Genomic DNA, 19,151 nt, shown 5'->3' with positions numbered 1-19,151 from the left:
GAGGTTTCAATTTAACATGCCAATTTATGAGAACATGTTCGCATGTGTACATTGAGTAGTAGGTCTGTGTTTGCCCAACAGTGCTCTGGTTATTTGTCTGCCTTCTGCATCCCCACCTGCCTCAGAAAACATACTTCAGCTTCCTGATACTCATTTTGTTAAACTGTCAGTCAATTTTTCAAAGGAGTTACATCATAGAACTCCATACTATGGCCCTGTATATGATTTCACATATGTTGTTTATATTTTAGATATAGCTTCCACATAGGAAAGAAAACATGCACCCTTTGTCTCTCTGAGCTTGATTTACTTTATTTAAAATAATTTTTCCAGGATCCATTTCCCTGGAAATGACATAATATTATTCTTCCTGAGAGATGAATAAAATTCCATTTTGTGTGTGTGTGTGTGTAGTGTATAAATATGTGGTACACATATGCAATATATGTGGCATATGTAATATATATCTATATGTATAACATATATAAACATATCTATCTTACATAAAATACTAGTTTTTGAAAAAAGACCCTTTTGTAGTAGATGCTTTGAAACAAATGCGGAAGAGATATTGTTAAGAATTGAGTGATCACTTTATCAAGTGTAGCCCATACTTTGTGACCAGATGCAAGCAAGTTACCGTGTAGGTGTGCTGCCTCTGAGTCAAATCTGGAGTTACCATTCACTTAACAAGCTAAACTCCCAAGAAGAGCAAAATCCAAAAAAACCTCCAGATCTTTTCTGGTTCCCAGAGAGTGTTTTGAGATTAAATCGGTTTTGGGGTGGGCACAGTTCAGAAAATGGATTGTGCTCTGAATGTGAAAAGTCACGTCATTATTTTAAAGACCTGCTGAAATTCATTGTATGCCAGGAACACTAATGTGGGTGAAACTCCTGGCTGGGCTGCTTTAAAGGGCTTTAGAGTGTTCAACATAGGAGGCTTTAACAAAGAGCTTCAGAGAACACCCCTGAGGGGTTCATCATCTGGGGACAATGGTCCTTTCCCAAAGCCTCACAATGACTCGGTGGAAAGTTCTTGACCCTTTTCCTCCAGCTGGGTTGCCTTTTTAAAAAAATTATGCCTCATGAAAATATACCAGTTTATTTTATAATGGGTTGCTGTGTCCTGCAAATTCTGGAATGTTAAAACCCACCTCCCTGGTGGCCTCTTTCTTCCTTCCCTTGCCCTTTCTTCCTTTTCACTGCTTATTCCTTTCATTATAGTTCTGATCTCAACTTCACCATTATCTCCCCCCCCCCCCTCTCTCTGGAAGCTATCCTTCTGATATTCCCCTTCGTAGGTGGGATCACAGCTTTGTGGTTCTCAGATGAAACTCTGGACTCACCTTCTCCCAGACACATCCAACACTGCACATTTCCCAGTCTCCCCAGGTCTCTGGCATCTGACTTGTGGCAATGAGTAAAGGCTTTCCAATGGCTGGTAGATGTCTGGGAGGTGTGGCTGTATGGCACTGATTCTTAACAGCGTGACTTTGTCTACCACAGGACATTTGGCAATGTTTGAAAACATCGTGGTTATCTTAACTTGGGTGGTGGTGGTGGTGCTACTGGCACTTGGTAGGTAGAGGCTACGGAGGATGCCAAACTTCCTAGAATGCATAGACAATCCCTCTCTCTGAGGGATCTGCCCTTAAATGTCAACTGTCTTGGTAAAAGCCTACTATATAATGCCGGAGGCTGTATTACTCAAGGGAAAACTACCTTCTTTATGTTCATCTAAGTATATCTGTTTGTAAACATTTATGTTCCTTTTAATAATGAAGTGAATGAAATGCTGAGGTGGTCCGCATCCTGGCTGGTCAGCAGGTGGAAGGTGAAAGATCCTGGCCAAGAGCCAGTAGAATTCAGATTCCTCCTCCCTTACGTCACTCTCCAGCCATGTGACCTTGGCTCGATCACCTCATCTCTTTCAGCTTCAGCTTCCTCATCTGGAAAATGAGTCCTTGAAATATATGCTCACTGATTTGTAGTGAAGATAATTTTTAATCTCATTTTTCAGAAACTGAAACCAGGGACAAGTTCCAAATATTTAAACTTTTGAGCAGTAACCTTCATCACTTTTTTTTCTCTTGGAAAGTGTGTAACTGCTCTGATAAACAGGAAGAACAAAAGATAGGCTTTGATTAGCTTATTATTCGTGGTGACATCACAGCTATTCACCATGGTCATAACTAAAGAGCTGAGCCAAAGCATTGCCTGTGGGGAAAGGCGAGGCGTGGTGGAATGCTCTTGTTTCTCTTTGCTATGACTCTGTCCTGTTGTGATTTCAGGTGGGAAGCAGACAGCCAAAGTCCAGTGACCATCCAAGTAAACACCCCTCTGGGAGCCCCTGCCATTGGCTTTGTAGACTTGGGTGGAGGTTGAGCTGTCAGGGAATCACCATTGATTTAGAAAAATATCCAGGTCTCATTTGATTTTTCAAATAAATCAAGGCATCATCCTGACAGTTTATACAGGGACCAAGTTACCTGTCTTTTCCTCTATCTCTAAATATGGATCTAATCAACTTATCAGAGGATGAAAGAACTTTGAAGAAGGAAAATGTGGAGATACAGATGAGACATTCAGGATGAAAGATTGGTTTCTGGTGTCTTAAACCACAGCTGACTGACGTTCTTTATGAATTAAAAAAAAATCTCATGTTGCTCAGAGTGAGTCCCCCCACATGCAGAACAGTTGTAAGTCCAGCCTCTAGTATGCCTGGCATGGGCTTTGAACAGTGTCAGCAACCTTTAAAGTCACCTGGCCCAACCTAGAATATCCTCAGCTGCCAAGAATTCAACTTCCATTCAACTTCCAAGACTTCCAGATGTTGGGATTTCAGCACATGTGATTTCTGAAGGATGGACTGATGTGTGTAAGCTGTACTGTTTTTGTCTAGCTCCCCTAAGCTGGCCCATTGTTCTGTAATGTGGACACTCACTTCCTATGACAGAAGTAAGTCTCAGCCCACATTCATTTCACCAGTTTCATCCTTCTTGCTGAGACTTTTATATGATAAAATGCTATCATTTACAAGAATAGAAACCTACAGGAAAAGGAAAACTATTTTTAGGAAAAAACTTATTGCAGCCATTGGATTTAGGAGTGAACAGAATGTAAAGAAGAAATATTAACAGCTTAGAATTTTTACATTACAAATCTTCATTCTCCAAAATGTGTTATGTTCTTTTAGGTATGCATGCCTTTATTTGAAGGGGTTTAACACTTCTCAGGAAATGCTGATTTATTTCTCCCGCTAAGGACTACTACGATGTTGAAATAATTTCTGTTTCCTTTCATCGAATCTCATCACTTCCCTTTTGGAATAGCAAGTTTTGTTTGCTCAGGCTCTTTCTTTCTTCACATTGATCGACTCAGGCAGTTTCCATTTCCACACATTCAGATGATTCAAATGACATTCTTGTAATCTTTTCCCAGAAATTGGAAATAGTGGCAGCAGATTTCAGTCACTTGAAAAGCATCATGTGAATAGTAGCAATTCAAGACCTTGGACGCACTTCAAAGGAAAGGCCATGAGTTAAAGAAGGCTGGCTGGGATGTTTAGTGCCGACCTAGCGGAAAGTGTTACTGCTCTCCCTGAAGTTTCGATCAATATTCATTCCAGAAAATTCAAATACCCTACAAAAGCAATTCAACTGAATCTGAGAGGTTGGAAGAAAAAAATGGAAAAAGAGGAGGAGTTAAAACAGAATAAAAACAATATTTAAAACTCTAAACTTAGAAGAATTAAAGGTTAAAATATGAAAAGGCTTTTTTTTTTGGTGGGGGAAGTAAAAGCAGAACAAAAAAAAAGAAATGGATACACAATATGCCACATAAAAGAGCTTTGTATTGTCTTTAAAATGGTCAAACAGGACTAATAAAAAATAAAAGTTTAGTTTAAAAAGCTATTAGCTGGATGCCAGTCGTTCATGCCTGTAATCCCAGCTACTTAGCAGGCAAGATCAAGAGGCTCATGATTTGAGGCCAGCCTAGGGAATAAACTCATGACCTCCATTTAAATCAATAGCTGAATATGGTGCTATGCCCCTGTCATCCTACATACATGGGAAGTGTAATAAACAGGCAAATCATGGTTCAAGCCAGCCCCGGTATATGTATAAGACCTGATTTGAAAAATAACAATGAGGGCAAAAAAGGTTGGGGAGCCTGTGCCTTAAGAGATAAGAGTACTGACCTACCATACAAGTTGATTGATAATAAACATTAAAATTGTGCATTTAATGCATGTGGGTAGAAAGTTGCTGAGCGAAATTTGATGTAATGATTAAGGAAGAGCAAAACAAAAATTAATCGTGATGCATAAAGAAGTATCAGTCATAGGAAAATATTTTCTGCATGTTAGAGAGAGGCGAACAGGTTTCATAAACTACACTCTTGGCACTCGAGTCACCCAATTTACATTTTAGCCACATAGACAGGAGAAATGATGACATCACCATTGCCATGTTTACCACTGCCACTTTACAGTTTGTGGTGTGTTTGCTCCATGCAAGGCACCTGGGTACTTCTTATTTTCTTTTACCATCACAGACACACTGAGATACTGCCCTCCTGTTATGTGCATATTCATTGAACTTTCACAGAACCTGAACTTTGACTAAGAAACTCTGAAGTAAGAGCTCTGGTTTTTGGACTCAGGTTGAACTGTGTTCTCAGACTATTTAATTTGAGCATTGGGATCTCAGATGCTCCTGCTTTTCCTCCACATTTGCCTAGATGATAGTAATAAGACAACAGGACTACATAAAGAATGAGGTTAGAGTACCACCGTTAGGGCTGACATTTGGCTATTGTTACCTGAGATCTTTGAGTTTGGCATTCGTTTGCCTGGCTTTTTTTTTTTTTATTGTTATGGAATGAACACTGAGCAAGGTCCCCCAACAGTGGCTGTGAAATGTGGAGGTTAGACTTGCTTCCTTGGAGAAGGAGATGATTTGAGGGGCATGAGGAAAGAAGGGAGACCAAATTAGCCAGGCCCATCAAATGGGAGCCTGCTTCCTGTTCAGTGTCATGTAGCTCCTGACACTACCACAGAAACTCCATTCCGATGACTGAAAACTATAGAAGAACTCAGTAATTTTTTTTTTTTTAAATAGAGGCCTATTTATAGCATGAAAATTTCCTCCTCCAGCTGGGATGAATGAAAGAATGAGTTATTGAAATCTCTAAAGATAATGCTCTTTTCTAATAGTAGCTAGAAGTTATTGACTACTTAGTGAAATAGTGCCCATGATACGCACTGCATAAACTTTTAAAATTTGTATTACTGACCTTCTCTATTATTATTCCCGTTTTATGGACGCAGAGCTTAGAGGTTAGGGGAACATGGCCAAAGTCATACTGTGAATAAGTCAAAGAGCTTAGATTTCACTTAGACCTTTTCCTCCTCATTTGTATTTTGTCCTATCTGATAAAAATGGAAATAGTTCTCTTAAGTGCTTTGTGTCAGAATGAGAGACAGATGTGTAACTTGGAGTAATTTGCTTCAGGCTCATCTTATCCTACTACTTCTTCCACCCACACTGGCTCAGGATTTCTGAGTGTCTTATCAGGATCCTTTTGCCCCTCCCCCTGTCTTGGAACTTTTTCTCTTCTTTCACCACACCGTGGACCCTGTCCTGTCCTTGTCTTCTGGTGCTTGACTCTGCATTTATTTCCTTACTTATCTCCACCCTCCTCTTTTATTTTCAACCCCATCCCCGCTTACCACTCATACCAAAGTGGGACCGTGCAAAGTACAAGCAAGCCTTGTGAGACAGCCCTGACAAATCCAGATAGTAATGTTTCCATCCTTGTCAGAAAAAATAGAAAAGGAAAAGGAATAAACTCTTCCTTTGTTCTCTCTCATCAGAAAAGCCATCTTGCTAGAGGTCTCAGAGGCAGCTTCTGTCTGGCAGCCTTCCCCGAAGCAATGGAAAACACTCTGAGACTAGGAGAATGAAGTGGAGGGTCCAGCCCACAATCAATGTCAAGGGTGACTTAGCCTTCATTCCTTGAAGGACCTCATGCACTAGATCCCAGCTTCACAGCTTGGCAAAGGCCAAAGCCATGATGCTTGGAAGGCCTACACGCTACATGCATCGTCTTACCTCTTTCTTGTATGCATTTGGGAGGAAGTCCTAAAACAGAAAAGTATTTTGCTGCCTTTAAAAAAAACGTTCCCTGTCTTATCTTCTGCTCATGATTAAATACAATAGATAACTATCTCACATAGATTTCTGGGAGGGAAAAGAGCTCTAAATGGGCAAAGTTATTCTTGTCAAAGTAATCTCATCTCTTGGCTTGAAGATTGTACTTTATGGGAGAGAGTGTAAGCCTGTAATATTTAAAAAAAAAACTTCCATCAGTTCTGTAATGTTTTACCACCTGTGGATTTTAACACGATTGAATGCCTTTAACTCAAAATTTCTGTTCTCATTAAAACTCTTTTCTTTGAACATAACTGCTGCCATAATGCTCATCTCAGCCCCACTGCTTTGTATTTCCCATCTTCAGGTCAGAGACAGGGCCTAGAAATGTACTATTTTCCTATATCTCCTGGTCAACATCCCTGTCTTCTACCTTTTAAACAGGTATTATTAAATGTAACTTTTGCTTGGCTAAGAAACAAGTGAAATGGAAAATTTAATTATGTTTAATTTTACTCCTCTTTGTGTGTGTGTGTGTGTGTGTTTGTGTGCTCTTTCTGTGACTTGAACTCAGGACCTGGGGGCTGTCCCTGAGCTTTTGTTGCTCAAGGCTAGCACTCTACAACTTGAGCTATAGCTTTACTACCAGTTTTTTGGTGGTTAACTGCAGATTAGTTTCACAGACTTTTCTGTCAGGGCTGGCTTTGAACCACAACTCTCAAATCTCAGTCTCTTGAGGCATGCACTACAGGTGCCTGACTTCCCTTCCTTTTTTATTCTTTAAACAGGTCTTCCTTAAATCCCTCAAGTGTTTTTTTTTTTTTTTTTTACTCTTTCACCTCAAGACCTTTGCTTCTACTGTTACCTCCTAGTCCTCATCCATTGGGCATAGTCTTATCCTTAAGATCTCAACTTTTAACATTGCTTCCCCAGGGAGTTCTTGCTAAAGCCCTGACCACGCTCACTCCCTGTGAAGTTCCATGCTTCCATGGATCCCTGGATGGCCCTACTGTGATGCTCAGAACATAAGCAATGATTTTTCATGAATACAGGAAATAAAGGGAACTCAATGTTAGTTTAATTCATGAATTATTTCTCCCCAGACGTTTGTTTGGTGGCATGAAAAGCCAGAGCAACAACTTGTGCAAAAAGGGTAGAAAGTCATGTTTGTTATTAAGAATGCCTAAGGTACAAAAGACAACCCTAGCTGTCCCTTCCGTTCTTGGGTATAGCTGCTGCCTTTGACCACCTACCTGACTTACTTTCTCAGATTTACACTTCCCCTTGGAACAAAGGATTTTGCTGGGTAACCATCAAAAGATGGCTTTGCAAAAGGAGATCATGAGCTAGCTTTCTTACCGAGTTTAGCTTATGTCACACACAGAGCTTCAAAGTCTCACTCAACTTTCTGTTCAACTGGTGCTCTACCATTTGGTGATAGAGTCAAGAGGACTGTTCTGCATGGGTTGGCCTTGAACTGAGACCGTACACATCTCAACCTCCTGAGTATCTAGGATTACACGTGTGAGCCACCAGCACCCAATTTATGTCACAATCTTAATCTTTTCATTTAGTTTCAGAAATTACCTTTTCAGTTCTCAAGTCATTGAAGAACTATCTCTTGCAGTTAGTATTATAGTTGGCTGTCTGAATAGATTTGTAGCAGATTATCCTCAGTGTGTGTGTGTGTGTGTGTGTGTGTGTGTGTGTGTTGTGTCCAAGTGTATAAAGTATTTATTCACAATAGTTGCCTTCTTTTAGCATATGTGTAGCCACACAGGTGGTATGATTTGTATTTCTGTGATAGGTGTCAAACATTTTTTGAAATTCATTTTCATGAGTCTTGATTGATGGATCATTGAACTGGCAAGTAGTTGTAAGAGTATTACATCTGTCTTGACAATCTCAGGATGTGCTATTGATGTATATCACTGATCACAAGTGTCAGTGTGGGAGAGGAAGGCAGGTATTTTATGTCTCTTTACCAGATGGGAGTTGGTGAAGGGCAGAATTAACTGACTACCTCAACATCCTTAGTTCCCAGGTGACCCTGCGGAAGAGTTGAGTTTTCTTTCTCCAAGCCTCCTTCCTTGTTCTATGTGGTGTCAAGCGACTTTTCCAGTCTAAAAGGCTCACCTTTCCTCAACATTTGTGACTTCACAGCTGGATATCCCTTCAATAGTAAGCTTTCTTATGCCTTCCCACTCAGTTCTGGATAGTGTGTAAGTTAGATTGGGAGTGGAGCAAGACAGAAGACAGGGGCAAGACAGAAGGACCATTGTTACTAACTCATTGTGTTTGTGCCGTTGTGATTTTGTGATGCTGCTTTCCCTTTTGGGATCTTAAAAGTTTCACATTTGTATCTGCTTCTTAGTCTGTCAAGGACGGAAAGTTTCTTCCCAGGACTGTCAAACACAAAGCTACTGTGTGCTTCAGGCAAGGGGCCAGTCCTTTCCAGAAAGCCTCCCGCTCTGGCATTCTGAGCACCACTCTGCTGCTTAGGAGGGCAGGGGTCTTCCTGCATTTTTATTGTGCTCTCGGGGTTTGTCTTTTCCTTCTTCTATTTTTTCTCTCACTTCATTCTTCTTCTGTGTGAAATGTCTTTGCTGGCAAATTCACTGGGTTTGCATCGAACTTTCAAAGCCTTCTCTGGCTTGGTGGCAAGGAAGATCACTGCCACACAAAGCAAAGCAAGTTCCAGAATGAGCTAAAAGTGTCTTGAGAAAGACAGGATGAGGCTCCCCTTTGCCATCTCTCTGAGTCTGACTGAAGCTGCAGCCTCACAGGGACCTAAATTCTGCATAATGTACATTTGCAGAAGTACTTGCATGCAGAGATGTAACTAAGAATATACGTTCTCTCCTTGTTCATAATTATAAGAAGTTTAAACTGACTTACTGTCTGCCTATCAGTAGAAGCAAGTGTAGATTAATTTCAGTGTATGGTGCAGTGGAATGCTGTCATCAAAAAATAATGAGTGATCCAGAGTGATGAGTGGAGAGATGTCTATACAGGACATTCAGTGAAAAAAATGGATGTCGAATTGTATATGCATATCATGTATTTATATATGTGTATATATCCATAGGAAAGATTAGAAGGAGACATTTGAAGCTATTAATATTAGATTGTCAAAATAAGATTAGAATAAACAGGAGTAGATATTTTTATTTCATATACATTTGCAAGATCTGCTAATTTTACAGTAATTAATCAGTTGTCATTTAAAAATGAACCATTATGAGCAGTTAAGGATAAATGATAGATTAATACCTATAATTTTGAATTTCTAGGTGGAAGTTCTTTTAAGCTAAGAAACACTGAGGATCAGGTCATTACTTGTTTGTCTCATTGTTAGGGCAGGGCCCTTTTAGCTTTTGCTGTGAGGTGTGACCTACCTACTCCATGTCTGTGGTACCATTAACATCAAAGGGTATCTTCTCATGAAGTGTTTATTAACACTATCTTTCCTTCCCTCCTCCCCTCCCCCCTTTCTCTCTGTTTGTATATGTGTATACTAGGATTTAAACTCAAGGGCTCAAACTTTTATTCAGCTTGATTTATCATTGCTGGCACTCTACCACTTGAGCCACACCTCCAGACAGACTTTTTCTTGTTATTTTGGAGATGGAGTCTTTTGGATCTTTCTGCTCCATCTTCAAACCATGATCCTCTGATCTCAGCCTCCTGAGTAGCTAGGATTATAGGAATGAGCCATTGACTGGCTTAATTCACCTTTAGAGAAATACAAAAGTGTTCTTCTCTAAGAATCTACCTGATATATTCAAACATACAGAATTCCTTTGTTCTGATTCTTCACCTATGGTCCTGTCATGATTCTAGGCTTGTTGCTTGCCAGAAAGAAGGGAAAATATTCCAAGAATAAGTCACATTGCTCAAAACATGAAGTATTAGAATGCCACTTCATTTTTATTCAACTCAGGACATTTGGTTTCTGTGAAGAAAGGAGAAATAATGAAGACAATGTGAAGACCTTCAAAAAATAAGTCCACTAATTTTATTTTACTTGTGTTTCCAATTAATTCAGAGCCTACATTACTTTTTTCCAATTTATAGAAGGGAATGACATTTTTATTATCTTACTTTATCTAAGTATTTAGAGTATTGGACTATGACATAGTTGATTGTTTTATGTGATCTACTTTTGATGAAGATATTTGAATATTATAGTTCTTAGTCTCCATGGCACACATTAGTGTGGTGTCCGTAGGATGGAAAAGAACTCATTCGGTTTTCCTTGATGGTACTTCAATTCCAGAGTTAAAGGTCAAGTGGGAGTAAGTCACATTTATGCCTCAATTCCAATCCTGCTTCTGGGCATGACATTGAGATGTGAAAGGCAAAATAAACTATAAAAGCCCAGCTTGCACTACAATGGCACATGATGGAGAATATAACTTTCAGTCTAGCTGTAGTTTATTATTATTATTAAGTATTTGAGGCATAATTTAGATGATAATTACAATTTTATAGTTTTCAGATTTTTTATATTAATTTTTCAGATGGTTTTTGTTGGTACTGGAGATTGAACCCAGTTGCCTTGTGCAAAGGCTCTATCACTGGGTTACAACCTTTAAAACATCTTTGTTTTTTAAACAAAAGGTTTTTGGTCAGTGAGGTTTTTAACTTAGGTGAAAGTTTGTATCTTTGTCAGCAGAACATGGATTAAATTATAGTCCCTGTCATCTTTGCCACTTATTAGTGAACATACCTTGTTGTATCAGAAGGCAGAGAATCTGTTTTCTCCATAGGACATAGCCTGGCATGTATGTGATTCGGAAGTGCCTGATTCAGAAGTGCCTGAGCATGGGGCTGGGAATGTTGTTTAGTGGTAGAGTGCTTGCCTAGCATGCATGAAGTCCTGGGTTGGATTCCTCAGTACCACATACACAGAAAAAGCCAGAAGTGGTGCAGTGGTTCGAGTGGTAGAGTGAGAGCCTTGAGCAAAAGAAACACAAGGACAGTACAGTGCTGAGGCCCTGAGTTCAAGCTCCAGGACTGGCAAAAAAAAAAAGTGCCTGAGCAATATTCTTTGAATACAAAGCATAGAATACTAGCACTCAAGATATCTTATCCTTTTTGTCAATCCTGTGTCTCTAACCCCAAAGACAATGTCCTGGTATTACTACTTCATGTGTCTGGAAAGACACACACACAATGATTTTATTCCTCATCTCCCCCCTGCTCTTTTTGGGCCCTGAGACTTTGTTTCACCCAAGGCAGAGCCTGTATGTGACCTGTGACCTGAACAGGAAATCACAGTTGTAGTAGTTTTGCTTGCGAAATTTTTCTCCTTTGTCTTCTCTGCTCTCTACTATATTTCTCTCTGGAAACTATTCATCTCCAAATCGTAATTTGAGATACAAAAAGGTAACTTTATAAGGACATTTTTTTGGTGCTCATGATGAAGCCCTGGAGATCTCTATGAGAGTAAATTTATGCATCGATTGATCTTTTTCAAACTTGAACATTTCCTTTCATCAGATGGATTTCTGGCCCACTGGCAGTCAGTTATCTCCTAAAATATTACTATGGTAGAATTTTCAGTTGTTGATTGGAATAAGTCCAGCACTTAAATATGATTCCATTGTGTTTTGCTTTGAAGTTGCTTTCAGGACTCACTAAAACTTGTGCATATTTGATTGGCTTTTTTTGCCCTGAGTCTTGTGAAGTTTAGGTTCTCTCTCTCTTTCTCTCCCCTCTCTTTTTTTCTCTCTCTCCCCCCATTTTACCTCTCTATCTATTCTGTCTTTCCGTCTGTCTGTCTATCTCTGCCAGTCAGTCATACCTCTTGCTTGGTAAGCAGGGGCTCTAACACTTAAGCCATGTTCCACCTTATTTGTGTTTTAGATCTTTTTCAGATAGAGTCTCTTGCTTTTTGCTCAGGGCTAGCTTTGGGATGAGATCCTCCTACCCACACTTCATTAATAGTTGGGAATACAAAATGTGAACCCACATGCCTGGTTTATTTTATGAGTTAGGGTCTTACTACCTTTTCTATCATGCCTTACCCAGAACCATGATCCATCTGCTTCCTGAGTAGCTGAGATTATAAGTATGGAGAGTGGAAGTGGACATTAAATTTAAAAAAGCCTTTTCATTCTCTCTCACCCCTCTCCTTCAGCCACCACTTAAAAAAGGTAGTTTGTTTGTTTCCAGATGCTTTTAGTCCATTGACAACTCCAGGAGTTCGTGCATGATTTGTCTATTGTCCACTGGCTCATGGTCGCCCAGGAAGACCTGGAGTAGGTTCTGGTGTACAGGGATCTTTTTGAGTTCCCATGGCTCTCTGGGTGCAGTGATTCTCTCTTTCCTTCTCAGTGCAATAGCATCAATCCTGAGGGCCTGGCTTGACCAGTGTGCTGAAGACTTCCGGGAGCCCCCCCTCTTCCCTTGCCTTCAGAAACTGCTGGATTATCTCAAACGGATGATGCCAGGCTCTGACCCAGAGAGAAGAGCTCAGAATCTTCTTGAGCAATTTCAGAAGCAGGATGTGGAAACCGACAGTGAGTACTTGTTTCGTCACAGGGAAAAAGCTGGATTCTGATTCTCCAGCATGGAGGTTGTTCCTCATCCGGCTGGATAGGAAAACTTAGTCCCTTGGGTGTGGCAAAATGGGTGAGGGTATAACATTATTGAAGTGCTCACTCCAGAACCTTAAACTTGTAGAGTAAAAGGGAGCTTTTCAATACCCTCTTGGTTGGCTCCATCATTATAGATTAAACTGTGAAAGTGACTCAGAGAAACCAGCTGATTTCCTATGGTTTCTTCTGTCACCAAGATGACTTTCTATCTTCCCTTGTCAAGCATGCCATACTGAACCCCAGTATTTTGTTATCTGCCTTATGCCTTCTATCAAATGTAAACCCATCATAAGCAGTCTCCCCAATCCAGAAGACACAGGATTCAATACGCTTCACCTCACAAAAGCTGGAAAGGATGTTTCTCCCTCAGCCTAGAAAGTGTCACCGCAGTGTGTCCCCTGGCAGCACAGATGAACGACCGTCATTTGTCATCTCTAATGGCCTCATCAAAGGAAGTATCTGAGGCTGTTTTTTCCTATTGGAGGAATTTGACCTCCTATTTTTGAGGACAAAGGAATGGCCCCCACTCAAGGTCATGGGATGCATAGAACTATGAGGCTTTAAGGAAGAAGTTCTGACACACTTCCAGTGCAGTGTTTTCTTCCTTCACGGAGATGACAGTTACCATGGCAGCTGACCCACTTGGAGCCTCTGACAGGAACTTCCCCGAAGTGATGCCTGATTTCCTCAGTGAGGGAAGGAAACAGGTCCTAACACAGATAAGAACACTGCCTGGGCTCCAAAGAAAATACAGTAAGCTTCAATTCCACACAGTACCTATTGAACGTTTTATGTGCGGGGGGGAGGGGGGGGACCAGACACAGGGAGTGCAATTGCATCATTAGAAGCCACTGCCAAAGGCTTTAAATCTCAGATGACTTCATCTGCCTGGAATGCTTGAATACCAGAGCCTCTCCTCCAGCTGCTGGACCTCAGCTCCCTTCAGGGCCTCCCGGCCTGGCTTTGTGCTGGAGTGGAAAATACTGCGTTGGAGGCCAGTTCTCCCCACTGGGGCTGCCCCTGGCTCCAGGCCTAATTGGGGAACCAGTGGGACCAATCATTTGTTCATTTGTTGTCTCCGGCCCAGAACTGGAAGGCAGAGCTCATTTGGCAGGCCAGGCAGGGGACCAGGGCGACCGCCCGAGTTCACAAAAGCTTTTAGGAAATACTCAAGATGGAATTATTTTTTCTAAGTTTAGAAGTTTTTTAATCAAGAAAGCTCTCAACTTTGTTCCTTAAGTATGGGAGTCATGACCCCAAGGGAGCTTTAAGAGCTTGGCCTGCATGTGCTTATTTTACCCAATTTCATGCTAGTAGAAGTTACAAGCTTTCTTATATGTTATTCAGAAGTAAAATTATGCTTCAGATTTTTGCTTACCCCTGAAAGAGTCCAAAGCTGAAATAGTAAACACACAGACTAGATCCCAGAAAGGCTTTTATAATGTTCATTCCTAGCAACATTCTCTAGATGCATATCAGACTGCTCCAAGTGTTTGGTGAGTAAATGGTGAATGAATCAATGATTGAAGTAATGGGATCACGTCTTACTTAGCACATACATTTTTTGACCAGCCTTTACATTGACATAGCTAGCCAAAGGGATGATAGACCCCTTTTGAAGTTTTGTTTGGGACACAGATTTTTTTTTATTTTTACAATAAATGAGAGAATTACAGGGTTGTATGGAGGAAAAGAGATGAATAGACTGATTTGCATCCTCCATATCTTGGGATTGTAGTGTTTCTTAACTTGTACTAGGACAAGACTCTGGAAATAGGCAATGATCTCCTCCTGTCTTTCCCAGTTACATCAGGACCCCATTCACATCACGATCTTCACCACACGTCAGAGGCCAGTCTCTGCGTCACTCCCACATTGGGCCCATACCCTGTGGGTAACTTGAAAGAGTCAGTGGTAGAGTCTGCTCTCAGAACCCTCCAACCCTCTAGCAAAAGCCATGTCAATTTGATCTGAGATATCTAAGAAAGTTGTTTGGTTCTCCAAAAAAGAAAAAGCTTAAAATACAAACATTCCAGGGAAGCAGTAATCTGCTCATTTTAATTTCTACTAAGAGATAACTGACGGCAACTAGATTTCCCCCCTCCTGGAGAACAGGTTTGGACAGGAAGGAGAGTGGGGAGTATGATGGGAGATGAGATTAGGAAGCCTTGGGAATTGCAGAGAGGATCCTGAGGAGAGAGGCTAGGGATGCAAAACAAGCCGCATGGAGTTCTAGCCCTTTCCAAGTGAAGACTGGAGGGCCTATTCTAGGTGCTGGGTGCTTCAGTTTTTTATCTGGAGTTCTGGATAATGATTGTCATTCCCTACTTAAACGCTATGCTGTAACTTGCTAATTGATGATCTTGGCGATAGTAAGGCTCAAGTGAATTTAGTTTAAGTCTGTTCTGTTACATACTTCACTGTTGCTGAAAGGAACTCCAGTTTGAGAATTCTGAGAACTTTATTGGCATTTTTGACACCCAGATGGCTCATCTTCCCTCTTCCCCCAATCCTGGCCTTGGTTCCGGTAGCCAGGCCACTGGAGTATTGCAATTAGCCACATTAGCAACCACATAGCTGAAGCCTAAGATGAAGGTTACCCCTGAATGTAAGTCCAGATGTGCTTCCTCTGCCTATACCTTGGAGTCAGGTTTATCAGCAATACCCTGAGGCCTCTTGGCTTACTAAAGGATTTGGGAATAGCGGGGACTGACCCTTCATTTCACTCAGATTGTTCACAGTGTTTTCCCTGTGGGTTTTCTGAAGGGTTAGTCCTCTTCTTTCTAAATGAGAAAGCATAGTTTGACTATAAATAAAGCCATATCCAGCATCGCTCACTTCCTTTTCCGTACATGAACAGATGGGCTTCCCAGTATCATCTCCAGCCTGGAAGAGGAAGAGGAACTGGAGGGTGGAGGGTCAGCAGAATTCACATGCTTCTCAGAAGATTTAGTGGCTGAGCAGCTGACCTACATGGATGCAGTAAGTCTTCTTGTGTCTCAGATGTCCTTCTACTAGAACATAGGGTAGTGACAGACCTGGTGGCCAAGAGAACAATAGGGTCATGTAATGGAATGCTTTCACATCTAGGAGGGAGGCTGCGCTTATAAAGGCAGGGTTAAAGTGTGACTTGAGTCAATCCTCTGAATAATGCAGGCTTCAGCTCATCTTGCAGTCTCGGGTGAGGGTGCTTTTTTCCTTGGAGCTCAGGTCACAGAAGGAAGTAAGAATTCTAATCCTACGGAAACAAAATCTACCCTGTTCTGTGGGCATTTCTTTCCCTTTAGACTCATAAATATTTCAAGAGCTGAACTGTTTATTTGGAGGATTGTAAAGGGGTCACAGCACAAGTTAGGATAAAGTAAATTCATTGAATCCACATGTGACTCTAGTTGGCAGCTGATTTCCACGTATGTTTCCTGTGCTATGGAAGCTTAAATGCTTTTCTTAGCCATACTTATATGATGATGATAGTCATATTTCATAGCTTGGTGCTATCTGGCAAATACCAGTTAAAGAAGACTATTAGCAATTATTACAATGGCTTTAGCTCTTCTGCACTTATTTACTTGTGAGAAGAGCACATAGAAAATGGCAATTTCCATCTAGAGAACATGCAAATAAAGTACCAGGAGTAAATCATATAGAGCATATAAATTCTCATTTCCTTTCTCTTATACAAACTCCTATACATCTTATTTTGAATTGTTCATTAGATTTTGATTTGTTTAACCAATTATTTTTGATTGCATAGCTGATAAGTATAAGGAAAAGATAGGAAACTTGTTTGGTTATTACTTTAAGGAACAGAAAAAGATCTGAGAACCCAGCTTTAAATCCCTCACGTTCCCCTTTACTGTGTGATTTAGAATAATTTACCATTTGAGTGCCTCTTGATTTCTTTGGTTAAATTATGTGAAATGACATTGTTGGATGTGGCATGTACTATATTTTTGATGACTTTTTAGGTGGTCAGCAAGCACTCTTTTGAGGACATGCCACAGCAATGAGATTAAAATAACCTTATTTATTTGTTTATTTGATCAATAGTATTGACCATACTTGATTTTCCTTACAAAACAGCCAAGTTAAAATGGTTTGCATCATTTAAATTTACTTTTGTTCATTGTGTTCTATTTGCTCATTTGAGTGGATTTATAAAAAAATCGCTTAGGATTTTTCAGATCTATTCATAGGTTAATTCATATGTTAATTACTTTTTTTATATATTAATTTATTTTTTTCTATTGACATGGACACATGGGGCAAGTCAAGTAGGAATGTTATCTGTTCCTTCACAAAATACCAGTTTATAGAGGATCCAGATGACAATGTTGGTGCTATCTTTAATGCCAGTTCCCCTTTTGTTCCAGCAACTATTCAAGAAGGTAGTGCCTCACCACTGCCTGGGCTGCATTTGGTCTCGAAGGGATAAGAAGGAGAACAAACATTTGGCTCCCACAATCCGTGCCACCATTTCGCAGTTTAATACGCTCACCAAATGCGTTGTCAGCACCATCCTGGGGAGCAAAGAGCTGAAGACTCAACAGAGAGCCAAAATCATCGAGAAGTGGATCAACATTGCTCATGTAATTCTGTTTAAATATTCTGTAGGTTTGATGGGTATTGAAGACAACGTCATCCCTTTGTTTAAATGCTTTAGCCATTTGGTTGAAAGACAGTCAGAAGACCAAATGTGCAGGCCCATTGGGTTTTGGGATTGCCGCACCAAGGAAAGAAAACAGAAATGTCTTCTTATCCTTGGGAGCTTATTATTATTATTTTCTTCTTCTTTTTTTATTGCTTTCCCGCTTACCTCTTTGCACTGTGGCTCTCCACAGTATGCTAATTTTCTAGGGGAGACATTTCATCTGCTTTTTCCTTTCCATTTGCCACAGAGTGAGTGTCTGTGGGTCTCTGTCCCATGTTCAGTAAACACATGTGTGCGTGTGTCAAACAGACTGACGCTTATCCCAGAATAAATACCCGTGCACTCTTCAAGGACTTGGAAATACTGTACTTTCCTAGACTGGAGAGCAAGTGCCTCCTTATAATTTGACAGGACTTTGGGGACTGAGATACTCCCATAGGTCTTTCTTGAATCTGGTCCTTTCTCAGGGCTTTACAACCTCAGACCTCAGGCTGGAAAGGCTTGTTTTATGTTCTGCTGAGTATTAGGTCCTGGCTAATCTCTTGGATCAACTGTCTGCATGCCATATGGTCCTTAATTCTCAGCATTTTAGTCACAAAGTGAAAATGATAGTATTCAGGTAGTTGGACACATGTTTAGTGAGCTCTGTGTAAGCTATCGCATTATGAACATTAGAGATATAACAAGGATAGAACACAATTGATTTGGTTTGAGTAGTGAAATGATGAAACCTATTGGAATTACTTGGGCCTGGCCAGTAGAATAGTCAACCACATAATTTCCATGAAAATGGTGAAGTCACTTCTGGTTAGGGTGAGAATGATATTTCAGTTTGGTTGTGAATAATGGTATTTTTGGCATTTGAAAGTTAAAGAAGATTTTACCTTCTAGGTGAAAGAAGCTTCATCAACAAGAAATGAGTTGGGAAGTAATTGTCATATAATTATTCAATTAGCTTATGTTCTGGAGTGTATGGGCCAACCCTTAACCATAATTTTAATTAATTAGGTATTGATTAGATATTACAATTTAGATATAATTAATTAGATACTATAATTTAATTAGATATCTTAACCAATAAACTATCTTATTTGATTTTAATTAAGCCTCGATAAATAGAGGGCATAATATCTGAGTCTTTCATTTGCTCTTTTGTTGCTTTTGACTTAAGAGCAAGGATATTGGTGTCAGATGATAAATAATTTGCCTTGTTTTGAGTCATTTAGATGGCCCCTTATTTCAGACATTTGGAATATGCAAAAGTGAGCAAGAGATGATATGTGTCACATGAGCAATTAACATTTCTCCTATTCTAAATTGAGCATGCTTCTCAACAAAAATAACTACAAAAATTCAGATGGAGTGTGATATTATCATGGAATTTCCCCTCTTGGCATTATAAAAATATTTTGCATCATAATCATCATAGCACTTACAGTGCTCTCTATGTTTCAAATATGTATGTCCCAAATCCTCTTCACCACTTCGAAAGCTTCTGGCAAAAATTTAGCAGGTTTTATGAGGCACATTATGGCTCAAACAATGGCTTGTGGTCCAAGTTCAATATAAATTAAGATTTATGTGATGTAAGAAATACAGTTTGAGGGGCTGGGAAGGTGGCTCAGTGGTAGAGTGCTTGCCTTGAATGCATGAGGCCCTGGGTTCGATTCCTCAGCACCACATAAACAAAAAGAAAAAAGCCAGAAGTGGTGCTGTGGCTCAAGTGGTAGAGCGCTAGCC

General features: G+C 40.2%; 1 protein-coding gene across 2 annotated transcripts in view; it reads left to right on the top strand.

Annotated features, from left to right (window-relative positions):
- Rgl1 (ral guanine nucleotide dissociation stimulator-like 1) overlaps positions 1-19,151 on the top strand; it is a 119,863-nt gene that overhangs the window by 61,242 nt on the left and 39,470 nt on the right. For both annotated transcript variants that reach the window (XR_001175043.1, XM_013015720.1), the window contains exons 5-7: positions 12,498-12,682; positions 15,621-15,742; positions 17,134-17,349. Coding sequence is in view for 1 of the 2 variants with exons in the window: in XM_013015720.1 (XP_012871174.1) it covers positions 12,498-12,682; positions 15,621-15,742; positions 17,134-17,349 (523 nt within the window). In the remaining variant the exon portion in view is untranslated. The remainder of the gene's footprint in view (positions 1-12,497; positions 12,683-15,620; positions 15,743-17,133; positions 17,350-19,151) is intronic.

Source organism: Dipodomys ordii, unplaced genomic scaffold (assembly GCF_000151885.1).
Source record: "Dipodomys ordii isolate 6190 unplaced genomic scaffold, Dord_2.0 Scaffold27, whole genome shotgun sequence".
In the NCBI taxonomy this organism is placed as follows: domain Eukaryota; kingdom Metazoa; phylum Chordata; class Mammalia; order Rodentia; family Heteromyidae; genus Dipodomys; species Dipodomys ordii.
The sequence above is the reverse complement of the archived record's forward strand: the minus strand, read 5'-3'. Positions and strand labels throughout refer to the sequence as shown.